This window comes from Zea mays, chromosome 7 (assembly GCF_902167145.1).
Source record: "Zea mays cultivar B73 chromosome 7, Zm-B73-REFERENCE-NAM-5.0, whole genome shotgun sequence".
NCBI lineage: Eukaryota > Viridiplantae > Streptophyta > Magnoliopsida > Poales > Poaceae > Zea > Zea mays.
The window spans coordinates 122,840,834-122,854,013 of record NC_050102.1 but is presented as its reverse complement, the minus strand read 5'-3'; the positions used below and the strand labels follow the sequence as shown (position 1 = coordinate 122,854,013).

Genomic DNA, 13,180 nt, shown 5'->3' with positions numbered 1-13,180 from the left:
CGTCAAGAGCTCCGTCTATCCGGGTTTGATCCAGCCTTCCGAAGGCTGTTTTGTCTCAAAATAAAAAGAAAAGGAAAAACTGGTGCTGTGCACCTTGACCGCTGAAGAGTCCTATCCTGAGCTGTGGAGGCTACGCATCGTTTCACCACGTTTGAGCCGAGCGCATTCGTATGCGGATTTGTGGACTGGAGTTGTGGCCTGGTTCACAGCCTGTTCCTTGGTCGCTAGCGCTGTCCGCTGCGCACCACCCACCGAAAGGGCGGCGGCTCTCTCTGGTTTCACGGAGCACGCGGCCCGGGTGAGGGGCAGGGCAGGACGAGGGGGACACCGTCAGGGTCAGGTGAGCTCGTTATACCATCGACTGTGCTGCTCTCTCTGGCTTCACGGATTGTGCGTCCGCGTGATTTGTACCATGCGTCTTTTTTTTCTTTCTCCTGTCTTGTTTCTGTTTTCCTCCTCCACGGATCCTCTGTTAAAATGTACGTGTATACTGTTGAGACCGAGGTATTCTCTGTTTCTATAACTCCAATACTCACCCCAAACCCCTCACCCACTGACCCACCCAACTAGTGTTTTAATTCGTACCGGATTTTACTATCTGTATAGTGTTTTTTTGTCTATATAGATCGCAGCAGCAGAACAAACAGATTTTTTTTCTAATCTTACTATTTTCCGTACCGATGGTAACCATGGTGTGAATGTGTGACAATGACATGGTATGATCCGTGTTCAGTGTTCTGTAGCAACACATTCCCTGTGTGCTGTTTTCTTGCAGTTGTCTTCAAATGGAAAGGCCGTGGAGGGCGTCTGAACTCTGGTCACTAAGGCCATGTTTGGTTCGGTCGGGATAGGAGGAGATTAAGGCCGTGTTAGATTAGAGGTGGATCAAGAGGGAACGAAGGGGATTAAATTCTCTTCTATACAAATTTATATAAATCTCCTCCACAGTTAGGGTGGATTGAGGGTGATTAGAGAGGATTTAATTCCCCCATCACTCTCAAACCGAACACGCTATAAGGAGATTAAATCCCCTTCTACTTAATTTTGGCTAAGAAGTGATTTAACCTCCTCTAATTCTCTCCTATTTAGATGCAACCGAACGAGCACTAAGATTTTGTTTGTGCAATCTAGTATTCACCATAATCCACATGTGTTGAGATGGATTGAAGTATAAATTAATTTATTTTACACCATAATCCATCTCAATATATGTTGATTGAATAAATACTAGAATAATCAAACAAAGACTAAAAGGACGCCTCATCGCCTTTTCAGTTCCGAGAAAGCTTTGCAGTGCCTTGTACACCTATAATTCATGGAGATTCGAATACGTTTCACTAATCTCTGTGGTAGTTAGCATAGCACCGTAGCAGCCACCCGGTTGTATGGACGTCTTCTGCGGCAGGGTTCAGTTAGCAATTGCTCAGTCGTATTGCCTACAGATTTGGTTAGAAGGTAAACGCAGAAAGAATCCCCATTGGGTTCCCTGCAGCGCAAATTGATCTCGGATGAAGCACAGAGAAACGGCGGGAAGCCAGGGTAAAAAAAAAAAAAAAGGTAACCGCGAGCAGTGCTTGTTCATTTGCCAACAACTGAACACCTTGTTACCATTTGCCAATCACCAGGGGTAATCTCGAAACAAATCTGCAAGTAAGTATAAAGGTATTCACATATATAGAGCCCATGGCCGCCCGCTGCATCCCAATCCCAATCCCAATCCGAGTCAAAGTCAAATATAACCACACGTCTCCTGCGCGAAACCAACCTGAGACGCCGAGGTGTCGAAGACGACCCTCAGGTTCTTCTGCTGGTAGTTGCCGATGATGGAGGTCTCGTCCTCGGATTTCAGGGAGGCCACGGCCAGGCACACCTGTGAGGAGTCGCTGCTGACGAAGTAGAGCACGCCGCCGGAGTCCACCTCCACCTCCGCGCCGCCGTCGAACACGAGAGTCAGGCTGGGCACCTGGACTTCCTTGAGCCCGGTCATGTTGAAGCAGGTGTCGAGGATGGAGAACCCTGGCGCCTGCGGGTACTCCGCGAGCTGGCTCATGAACTCGGCCCTGACGGCGTTGTAGACCGACGGCACGAGGCTGGTGATCACGGTGCCCGAGTCGACGATCGCCCTGGCCGAGAAGCCCGTGGACTCCACCTCCTGGCCGCCGACCGTGATCCCGGTCAGGTTCACCAGGTAGAAGGGCCCCTGGAGCAGCGGGTCGGAGTTGGACACCATCGAGGTGTACACGACCGGGGTCGAGTTGCGGTACGCCGACGGGTCGTCGCCCAGCACCAGCGAGCCCGACGCGTCGGACTCCCTGCTGAGCGGGAGGCAGTAGGAGAACACGCCGCCGAACTGGTCCACGGTCTGCGACACGAGCGAGAGCTGGCTGCGGCCGAGCCCCATGAGGCCCGACGTGCCGCCGAACGGCGGGCCCTGGTTGCTGGTGCCGCACCCGAACACGAAGCCGTCGATGACCTCCCCGGCCAGGCTCAGCCTGTCGTGCGCCAGCACGCCGCGGGAGTAGGAGCCGTCGCGGTAGCTGAGCGCGTAGCTGCAGGCCGCCGGCCGCCCGGCGTCGCACGGCGGCGCGCCCGCGCCCGCGCCCGTGGCCAGCTGCTGCTGCAGCGCGTCGCAGGAGGGGGAGTCGCACGGCACCGCGGCGTAGGACGGCGACGAGGACGGGTCGAACAGCGGGCCCTGCTGGTCGTGGCACGACTCGCACGGCGCGCACTGCACCCACGTCAGCTCGCTGGCCGTGTCCACGATCACCGTCGCCTCGCCGCCGCCCAGCCCCACGGTGGCCACGTAGTTCAGCGTCCGGAGCCTCGCGCCCGAGCTGACGGGCACCTGCGCCTTGGACGCCGTCACCGCCACCTCGGCCGACGAGCTGGTCGTCGTCAGCCGGTAGTGCTCTATGCGCCCTTGCAGCGACGAGACGCGCGCGGCGTCGGTGGACAGGAGAGCGTCCGCCTCCTCCTCCCTGCTGTTGGCCGGCGCAGGGCTGAAGCTGTGGTGCCTCAGCTCGAGCACCGTGGCGCCACCCACCGCCCCTGAACATCGCAAGCAAACCGGGAGTCAGCGGACTGGACACCTCTTCTCTTTCTCCCCCTTTCTCTCACTCTTTCTACGCTTGAGCAAGCAGCTCAAAAATCTGTGATGGTGTCACCACCCACCACATGGAAATTTAGTAATTTACTATTCTTATAGTTGTTTATGTAACCCATCCACATTGAAAAGTACTTGGGACGTGCTACTTCTGGCAGTGGCAGAGCCCTGACCCCGAAAAACTGAAAAAACACCATGGAAATCGCATCGCCATTCCTCCTGCAGCCCTACCATTTCCATGGCAAGACGAGCGCGTGTTGCTTTCCATTTAAGCTCTTTTCTTCTTCTTCTCTCCTTCTTCTTCTGACATTATTAGCGCTTGCACGATTTCCAAATACAACCCATTTGCAGAACGGAAGCGAGCAGGGAGAATCTGTGACGCTTCACCGAGAAGAGAAAACAATCTATGGTTATGAACAGAGGCAGATTATTGCCATTGCTGCTGGTTGGGGACAGAAGCATGTGCGTACGTACGTTGGGACGGACTAGCTGAATCTTTCTGGTGTCCCACCCACCCGGCCCCAACCCTCCTCTTCTTCCATCCAAGAACACCGGAGAAACGGGGCGGGGAGACGGAACGCGGGTGATGAGGGAAGGAACTTACTCGACCTCAGGTGGTGCCGCCTCTGCCTCCCTTGCAAGGCTCTCCTGCTCAGGTGGTGCCGCCTCCCCTCCTCAAGGTCAAGGTCAAGGCAATGCACGCCGCCATTACCACCTGCTGCGGCGGCGGCGAGGAGGAGGAGCAGCAGGAGAGCAGCTGCCACAGCAGTGCAAGCTCCCCATGCCATCACTCGCTCGGCTAGCTTGGCTCCAGCTCACTCACTCACGGGAGGGAGGGAGAAGAGGAGAGAGAGAGAGAGGTCAGGATGGGAGGAGGAGGAGGGTGAAAGATTCTCGGTGGCGTGAGCAAGTGATAGGTGAGGTAGGCTTGTTGCGGCGCATGGGAACAAAGGCGCAGCAGCTGGCGGCTGGCCGTCGGGTCGGGGGTGGGGTGTGGTGGTGTACTCGCTTCGCTCTCGCTGTGGCCTGTGGCTGTGGGTGAGGAGAGGAATTATTGGGGGGGCTTCACATGCATGTCCTCTTGCTTGGCCGCAGCACCAGACAGTGCTCACAGCGCAGCGCGCACACACACGCACGCTCCCCAGACCTTCTCTCTCATCTCATCTCATCTCTGATCTCTCACTCCTAGCACACCTCCGTTTTCTCTCTCTGACTCTCTGAGCCGGCCGGACCCTCGCTGCTGACACGTTTCTTTATTACCACCACTACTACTACCAACGTACTAGCAGTAGATCGTCCAAAAAAAAACGTACTAGCAGTAGACATGGAGGAGGGACGTGTATCTTGTGGTGAGGAAAAAGAGGCGGGGAGGAGTTTAGTCATCAGAGTGCGTGGGTGGACGCATTGAAAACCGGGCGTAAGTGGCATTAATGTCTGCGGCAGGGCAAGGCGCGCGCGGGGGTGGTGGTCAGCGACGCAGCCTTGTCCGGCGCACACTGTAGCTAGCACGGAGAAGAAGATGCCAAGAGGAAGGCGGAGGAAGACGACCCAGGCCGTGGCGTTGCACTGCACTGCAGTACTGGGAGTAGGATTGATACGCGCGGCGCGTAGGAGTAATTGGGTTCCGAACAAACAAGCAAACGGATCGAACAGTGCGTGGCGAGAGCGAGACGACCTCGATCGAGCACATGTGATGCTCTGGAGTCACGCCTGGTGAAGTTGCAACTGGCGGAGTAATGGGGGGATCGTCGGGACTAGTCGCTTAGTCACGCCTGGAGTACTTGATTCCGGTGGTAAATACAAATATGTTATAGAGGTGGCATCATGTCGATGGCTCTCTCTATATATAACTAAACTTTTAGTTGGCTATATATATAGCATAAAAATAATATAAAACTCGCTATAGGCTATATTATTAACCTTGCTCTTAAAATGAAAGGAAGATAGGACCATAGACGAAACATTGTCATCGTAGTAATCTTCAACCCCTCCATCATCACTATCAGCTTCGATTTTCTTCGATTCTCGTTCCCTTCGATTTTTGTTCCGAGGGGGTGGCCCTACGTTAGTCGAGCAAACAAAAAAGGAGAGGTATTAGCGGGACCATATCTATTGGAAGGACGTAAATGTTTTGACAAGGGACAAGTTATCCAGTGTTTTCTGAGGATGGTCAGTCAAGTTATTGACTTCTCCTCAGCCCCCGCTTCTCGATCCATGGGGTCGTCGTCCCTGGGTCGGGGACAATACAAAGGAATGGCTACAAATGTCGAGACTTTGTTAAGGGTAGAATTGTCGTAGTCGCTTGATATTCCACACGTTGGTGAGCGTCCTGTCTTTCTCGTCCTTTAGCTTGTAGGTACCCGACCAAAGTACCTCTCCAATTATAAACAACCCCTCCCGGGGCGAAGACAGCTTGTACTGATCTTTGTTGCTTTGTACCCGTTGAAGTACAAGGTAACTCTCTTAGCTTACCTGTAAGGGACCCTACGTTCCAATTGCCTACATGGATTATAGTCTGCTCAACTAGCTTCCTTACCCCTCGCACCTATTGAGACAAATACGAAGACCCTTACACATTTGTCACTACACCTGATGTAGCGCGCCACTAAGGAAGCGACGACTCGATCCTTGCCCACTTGACGCCGCATCTAGATCACGACACGACACACGACCCTTGCCCATTTAAAACCATACCCAAGTTCCGATATGGCATGTCGCTGAGAGGGTTACACCCCAACGGTTTTCTATTGAATTTCATCTCCATTTGAGTGGCTAAGTTTTTTTATAGCTGGCTCGTCACGCCTGACGCAACCATCCTCCTCGTACCTACATTTGGGACCAGGCTATGCTGCGCCAACATATGATGAGACAACATAGGCGGAGTTACTTACATTCTACTAAAGGAAACAGGTGACGCCTAAGAGGGGTCAATTAGGACTTCTAAAACTTTCTCTAAACTAGGCCACAAATAAATCCCTATAGCAAAACCTACGCAAATAATCAAACTAGAATGTGCAAACTAAGCATTGTCTAAGTGTTGCTATCTCTACCGCAATGTCTAAGTTTCAATCCTAAACAATCTAAGTATAAAAACAAGATTGAAACTTTGCTTAATATAAATACGGAAGCTAAAGAGCAGAGTAGAGATGCAAACTCTCGTGGATGATGCCGGTATGTTTACCGAGGTATCCGGAACCACGCAAGGTCCCAACTAATCATCGTTGGTGCCCCTACGTAAAGGGAAGCCCACACGAGGGCCAAGCACCATGGTCGAGTAACTCCGTAGAGAGCCGCGGGCCTTCTCCATGCACAAGTGGTGCTCCGCTTTCGGCTCCTCTCGAACGCTCCCCGCCGTCTCCACTATCAAGTTTCCGGCCAAAACGCCGCGGGCCTCGTTCCCTCCGGGACACGGTGGTGGCCGTGACACAAATGCGGTTGTCATGGTCTCGCAATACTCTCACCCCACTCGGTACAATTACAATGGCTCGCGCAAGAGCCGAGGGGTTGTGTGGTTTTTCTAAACTCACTCAACTAACTAGGATTCACCTAGAGCAAGCGCTAAAGCGGTCTAACTAACCTAAGCACTTCGCAAAGCATCTACGCTAATCACCGAGTGATTCTATTAAGCACTTGGGTGTCTGAGCACTTGGAAATGTCTAATATATGCCTTGGTATGTTGCTTGGGCTCCCACATCTTGGAATGGTCGGTTGAGGTGGTATTTATAGGCCCCAACACAAAACTAGCCGTTGGAGAAAAGCTGCTGCTCTCTGCGACACAACAGACAATCCGGTGGGGTCACCGGACAGTCCGGTGCGCCTAGCCGTTGGATCTGACACCGCAGGTGACCGTTGGCACTACAGGCTTTTACACCGGACAGTCCGGACGTCACACTAGATAGTTCGATGGCTTCTCTTCACCAGTGCCACCTGATACTAGTTGTTGGACTACTGTTTCTCTGGTGCACTGGACAGTCCGGTGTGCCACCGGACAGTCCAGTGCTCTCAGCCGGACAGTCCGCCAGTGGCAACACTTGTCTTCGTTTCTTGGACTTTGCTTGATACTTATTGATCTTCTTGTGATCTTCATAATGTCTTCTTTGGAAGTGTTGCTTTCCTCAATGCCTTAGTCCAAGTAACTTTAGCATCCTGTGAACTATAAACATAAACACTAGCAAACACATTAGTCCACATGTTATGTTGATCATCAAACACCAAAACCTATTTAGCCAAATGGTCTGGGGTCCATTTTCCTTACAATCTCCCCCTTTTTGGTGATTGATGACAACATAACCAAAGCAAGCAAATATAACAAACATTTGAATGAAAATATGCAATCTACTTGCTAGGATGCATGTTTGTCCCCACAAAGTGAGATTATGTACTTAAGCCTCCCCCTAACTCCATAATTCACTTACTTCCTATTTTAGACTAAAGAGCCAAAACCACTTGAAGGATCAAAATTTTAAATTGGTGGTGTTTGGTGTTTGATAACATTTCATTGCTTTGGTCCCTACAACTTCTCCCCCTTTGGCATCAACCACCAAAAAGGAAGACATTAAAAGCATATAGGAAGCAAATAAGACTTGCCCTCATAAAGATTTATCAATGATACCGATTGAAGCACTAAAAATTATTACTCCCCCTAAATGAGTGTTCTCCTTTAAAAGGAATTTTCTCCCCCACTAGAGATGAAGAAATACTCCTCCTGACAGAGATATTCTACTTACAAAAAGCATGTGAGAAATAGAGGTGCAAGACATGATTTGATTAGACTAACTTTCCTTATGCATAGGTAACAGATATGAGTTAACAACTTATGCATGTATAGCAACATGGGAAGTATGAGATGAAATGTAGTCTAACCAAATGTTGGAGAAAGCATGTAAATGATTCCAAATGTAGTCTCAAAGATACCAATTGAAAATCAATGGCGGACCATTTGAGTACCAATGGCAGCCTTGTGAGACATAAGAATTCTTGTAGATTTGCAGTGGAAGCTTGTTGTCTTTCTCCGGGGACTCCATTTTCCTTTCAATGAGACTACTACATAAAATAAACTTGAAAGCAGGTATTAGTCTCAAAGACTTAGATTATAGAAAAACCTCCCTCTGAAAGTGTGCATACAAGTTTTGAATACTTGTAGGAAACATGCACTTTGATTTGATATCAAGAGGGGCAAATTATCCATAATCTGAACTTTGGCACATATAAGTTAAATGATACCAATTGAAGCATGATTGAAGTATTATACCACTTGTAGTATTTCAAAATCTCAATTGATGTATCATTTTCTTAGAAATATTGAATAAGCTATGTGTCATGCTTAATTAAATACTAGTTATATACCCGTGTGTTGCTATAGTTTTATATATCACATAGGTAGATCTTATTTAAAAAAATAGTTATTCAAACATTAGGATTCCTCAAACAAATAAAAATCTAACGAATAATATAGTAGCCGCTGTAGAACAAGTCCCCACATCTTTGGCAATGGTACTACATATATCAAATCAAATGCACAAAAGTTAACACAACTCGTGCTGAGATCATAATGTTATAATAAAGTTCACATTTCAATTGAATGTTAAGTCCCCATGTCTTTGGCAATGATACTACATATAAAATCAAATATATCTTTGACAATGTTAAGAACAAGTCCCCACATCTTTGGCATTATATCAAGAGACCAGGGGCTGCACGTGTGCGTGAGGGTGGGTCGGTCGCTTAGTCAGGGAAAGGAATACCCCGACGTGACGAGGTACAGTCGGGCCTCGCGCGTACGTACCTGAGCGAAAGACTAAATATGGTACCCTGCCTAACTTACCACATTTTATCTAACTTTTCTGTCTAAGGTTAGTTATTCAATTCGAACGACTAACCTAAGGCAAAGTGTGACACATTTAGCCATGAACCAAACAGACCTTAAATGTTTTATAGTTATAACATGTCTACATGCAAAACCACACCTATCAGATGGTAAAGCTAGGACATCGAGACTCTTTATTTTTACGACGTTGCAGACACAATACTTCGAGTAGATTACAAAATATAAATGTTATAATTAATTTTAATCACGAGGAAAAATACAACTTGTCGATGATTTTTATCGGCAACAAGCCGTGTTAGATTTAAATGAGTTTTGTCTTCCATGAAATCATCTTTTTTTTGCCAACCTAAACTAAGACAACGCATGCCTCAAGGTTCCCCCGAATAGCAGCCCAATATAATGGAGTACAACCTAAGAGTAGCATTCGCAGTTAAAAGGAACACCAATCAAATAAGCTGATATAATGCCAAAGGAAATCATTATAAATAATATAGGCATGAGATAAATTTACACATGCCTTCTATGTCATGTCGTTCCCTATAAGCATCCAAAAACAAAAGAAGTCGTATGAAGTCTGCAAATCCTTTATAAGAAACCCTAGAAAACAATATGTAAAAACAGAGAGAAATAAGCAACAAGATGTTAAAATTCAGAAAGGTAGTGTGCTACAAAGTGCACAAGCAGAAATTACAAGGTGGCAAACAGAAAAAAGGTGCACATAGTCTTAGGACTAGTTGTGATCAATGATTTATTATTCTATGCAAGGAAATATAAGCCATAATAAAAGATATCAGGTTAGAACTTACTGTGTATGGATATATAATGAAAAAAGCATCATAAGTGCAAGTCCACCCGCAGGAGATAATTGGTATTTTCCGTAGCAAGTAAAAAAATGGTTGCAAACAATGAGAAAGTAGTTAAAATTCTATCCTAAGTCAATATGGTTGCTCACTTAAGCAACTCAAGGCATGAAGAAGTTCTTTTGTTCATTTAGTGGCAGACAAGAATAAGGAAACCTCAGCCACATGTTATAATCTAAAACAACACCAATCCTTTCAATACATGTCAGCCAAAATAGCCAGAAGTGTTTCACAATGAGCAATACCACATGATGTGCTCACTATGAGAGAATATAATTTCCCATTTGAAAAATAGCATTTTCAGTGGCCCGCATCATCAAGAATTTCTAGATTATTAAGATCAAGTGTAGATAATGCATCCATCGACCCACATGTAGAAAACCCCAACTAAAGAGGACATACCTCTCTCAGTATATCTGGGGGATCCAGTGGACTCAAATATCATAAATGGAGCAGAAACATTCTCACCCTGGATATTAAAAAATAGCGGTCAAAATATAAATAGTCAATAGGTAACAATACAAAAGAATAATAAATAGGTAGCGGTCTAAGTAAAGAAGAAAAATACATTGTATACAACATGCTTGAAATGTCAGATGTGTGCTACAGAATATTTTTTAGCCATGTAAATGTTAGACATCAACCAGTACCTCTATTATGCAAATGGGTTATTAAATTATGCAGAGATACATAGTAGGTTACAAAATATGTGGAACAACATTCCTATAATGTTTAAGTATAATGGCCAACAACCTCTAAAGGAATTTTAAAGTGTCTTAGTTGTGCGACAAAATATGTCCATGCAATCAACTCCTTACCCTGGTAGTGACTTCATGATGTTCATAGTATGCATTAGATGAAGATATTCAATGACATAAGGTAAAATTAGCTTTTGTCACCACCAAACAACGCAACAAGATGACCGTAGCGTGATACAAGAGGTCCAGGAGGCGGCCTCCTCCGGCGTTCATTGTGGCCTATGAGACGTATGTGGTAGCTCTCCTTTAGTTGGTCAAATTCAGGTAGCTGGTGGAACCTGTGGTTAATGTGAAGAAAGATGTGCTCATTCAAGCATCCCGGATTTAACTTACAAGCAAGGCACAACAACAGAATGTTATAAGGAATGAAAGTTGCATTCTCTAAATTCACATATGTCGTAGGCTGATATTTTTTGTGGAGAATGCAAATAAAGCAGGCAGTGCAAAAATTCAATGGATCAAGCATAAACCATAATGACTCTTATAATAGAATAAAGTGCAAATTGAATGGTGGGATAATGGATACTAAGAAATAATAAACACCATAGTGAACCCATGTTTTGATTGTTTACTGCCCTAGGGTAAATGATGAAAGAGCAAAGCAACTATTCATTACCGAAAAGGATGAGGTCCACACTGAAACACATGAGTTATCCATTCTTCTGAGGACATTGACAATTCATAGATCCTTCCATTCTTTCAATCATTTCCCCTGATCCCAAGAGAGTAGACACCTCGGCAGCAGTAGCAGACGTAGACACACGTAGTCTTCCAGATGCATGCTGAATTGCTGATGGGTGAGGACTGCTGCTAGGCTGCTTGTTGGTGCAGATGATAGGGTGTGTTCAGTTTTGTAGATATTGGGAAACCTATATTATGAAACAACCATTATTACTACAATGAAGCTCACGACCTAACACTTGAACCTGAGTTTTTGTCATCCTAAATCTAGATACTTGGAGTTTTTTTATGTAAAATTGATATCAAGTCACCTCACCTTTAATCTGCATCTTTTAATTATGACTTGAAATTTATTTGAACATTGATATGAACTGGTCTGAATGTAGAATGCAGTGAAAATATATTTTCCATACTAAGATACATAATATATGTGACTGTTCACACATTTGAATATCAGTGCCTCTTTCTTTATTTTGTCATATGCCCTTTATATCTGATAAATCAGTACTGCATTAGTCTAGCTAACACTCAAGTTAACAGTGACTCAAATGTTATAACATATGGATGCCTATAATTTATGCCAAACTATGAGCAGTATTTTGGAACTCATTCAGCTATGTACATTTCCTTCTAAATGATATACATAATTAGCCCTAGATTGGTTGTACATGGTGACACATGTACCAATATTTTTGTACTTCCTAGAGACCTTCCACTTTTTCCATTTTTAGCTGTTAGTACTTAGTAAGCAATACAAATATGAAAACATATTTTGCACTTAAATTACCTTTTTGTATGTGCTAATAGATATAATGATCTAAGGCCAGCTCATCGAGTAGCTCTCACAAGCTATCCTACCATGGAAAATCTCGTAGAGGTAGCAAAGCAAACAAAAATGCAGAATTAAATACATCATTTTTAGATTTTCCTAGAGGCCGGAGGCTAGAGTCTAGCGATTCTTAACGAAGAAAAAAACAAATTACCTTCCCCCATCCACATCGGGGAGAGCACGATGCTGAGATATGGGATGACGTCCCAGACAAAAAGGAGAAGGAATTAAATGACATCAACCCAGGTAGGATAAATAAGAGAAGGTGGGGACGTGAATTCAGAGGAGGTTAGGCTGGGAGAGGAGCACTCGCTTTCCCTCGACATAGAGCTACCTCAAGCATGGACATCTCGCACGGATAAGTCGAAAAGATGGCGGGCTCGTACCTTCTACTGAAGCACCTAGTCGAAGGAGCAACGATTGGGGAAGCGCGTTGGCGTTCGCAGGCGTTGGAGAAGGGCGTCGTTGGTGGGGAGAAAGCAACGCATGGGGAGGAATTTGTGGTGCGGCTGCCGGCGTTGAAGGCGAGCGAGGATTTGGGGAGAGGGCGGCAACCACAACGTGTGCATCTCGGCAGCCGTTGGGGAAGGGCGCCATTGGTGGGGAGAAAGCAACGCGTGGGGAGGAATTGGTGTGCGGCTACCGGCGTTGAAAGCAGCGTGTGGGGGAGAAAGCCGCGCGTGGGGAGATAGGCAGGGGCACGGTGATGCCTGGGTGTAGACGCCCTCACTGTGAACTTAAGGTGTAGTAGAGATTTTAAACCATGTATGTTTGCTCAAGAATACGAATTGAAAGTGAGCAACCCTACCATATGATTTACCTAGTATGCATGCATTTTTTAAAAGAGTAAATACCAATTGATGCACTAGGTATAAAAGGTAAAAAATAGATATTAACAATAGATACGCATATCTAAAACAGGAAATATAATAAATCTAGTTACCTTAGTCATGGGTGGGAAATTTGGGTCCAAAGTATTCACTAACCCACTTGGCAATATACTTGATCCAATATGATGCATCCTATGATATACATCCCAATTTTGCTAAGTCTCCAAATTTCCCGATGTCCTTCGGACTCCTCACTTCCCTCTCGGGATCCAAACCTTCTTGATGCTTTTCA

At 46.1% G+C, this 13,180-nt stretch overlaps 1 protein-coding gene and 2 long non-coding RNA genes across 3 annotated transcripts; all 3 read right to left on the bottom strand.

The window, feature by feature from the left end:
• Positions 1-1,629: 1,629 nt before the first annotated feature.
• LOC100191895 (Eukaryotic aspartyl protease family protein) lies at positions 1,630-3,964 on the bottom strand. Its single transcript, NM_001137319.1, has 2 exons — positions 3,708-3,964; positions 1,630-3,048 (listed from the first exon to the last, which is right to left on the bottom strand). The coding sequence occupies exons 1-2, from the start codon at positions 3,889-3,891 to the stop codon at positions 1,730-1,732; spliced, it is 1,503 nt and encodes a 500-aa protein (NP_001130791.1). The 5' UTR covers positions 3,892-3,964; the 3' UTR covers positions 1,630-1,729.
• LOC111589721 (uncharacterized) lies at positions 3,182-3,696 on the bottom strand. Its single transcript, XR_002748809.1, has 2 exons — positions 3,578-3,696; positions 3,182-3,484 (listed from the first exon to the last, which is right to left on the bottom strand). It is a non-coding gene; the product is annotated as an uncharacterized lncRNA (long non-coding RNA).
• A 5,879-nt stretch (positions 3,965-9,843) lies between the features above and the next one.
• LOC103632781 (uncharacterized) lies at positions 9,844-12,799 on the bottom strand. The gene is made up of 3 exons (XR_556144.3): positions 11,165-12,799; positions 10,609-10,826; positions 9,844-10,259 (listed from the first exon to the last, which is right to left on the bottom strand). It is a non-coding gene; the product is annotated as an uncharacterized lncRNA (long non-coding RNA).
• Between the last annotated feature and the right edge of the window lie 381 nt (positions 12,800-13,180).

Coding starts and splice junctions, on each gene's coding strand:
- LOC100191895 (NM_001137319.1), bottom strand. CDS start 3,891: ATGGCATGGGGAGCTTGCACTGCTGTGGCAGCTGCTCTCCTGCTGCTC. Junction 3,049..3,707: donor GCGGCACCACCTGAGGTCGA/GTAAGTTCCTTC, acceptor TGCGATGTTCAG/GGGCGGTGGGTGGCGCCACG.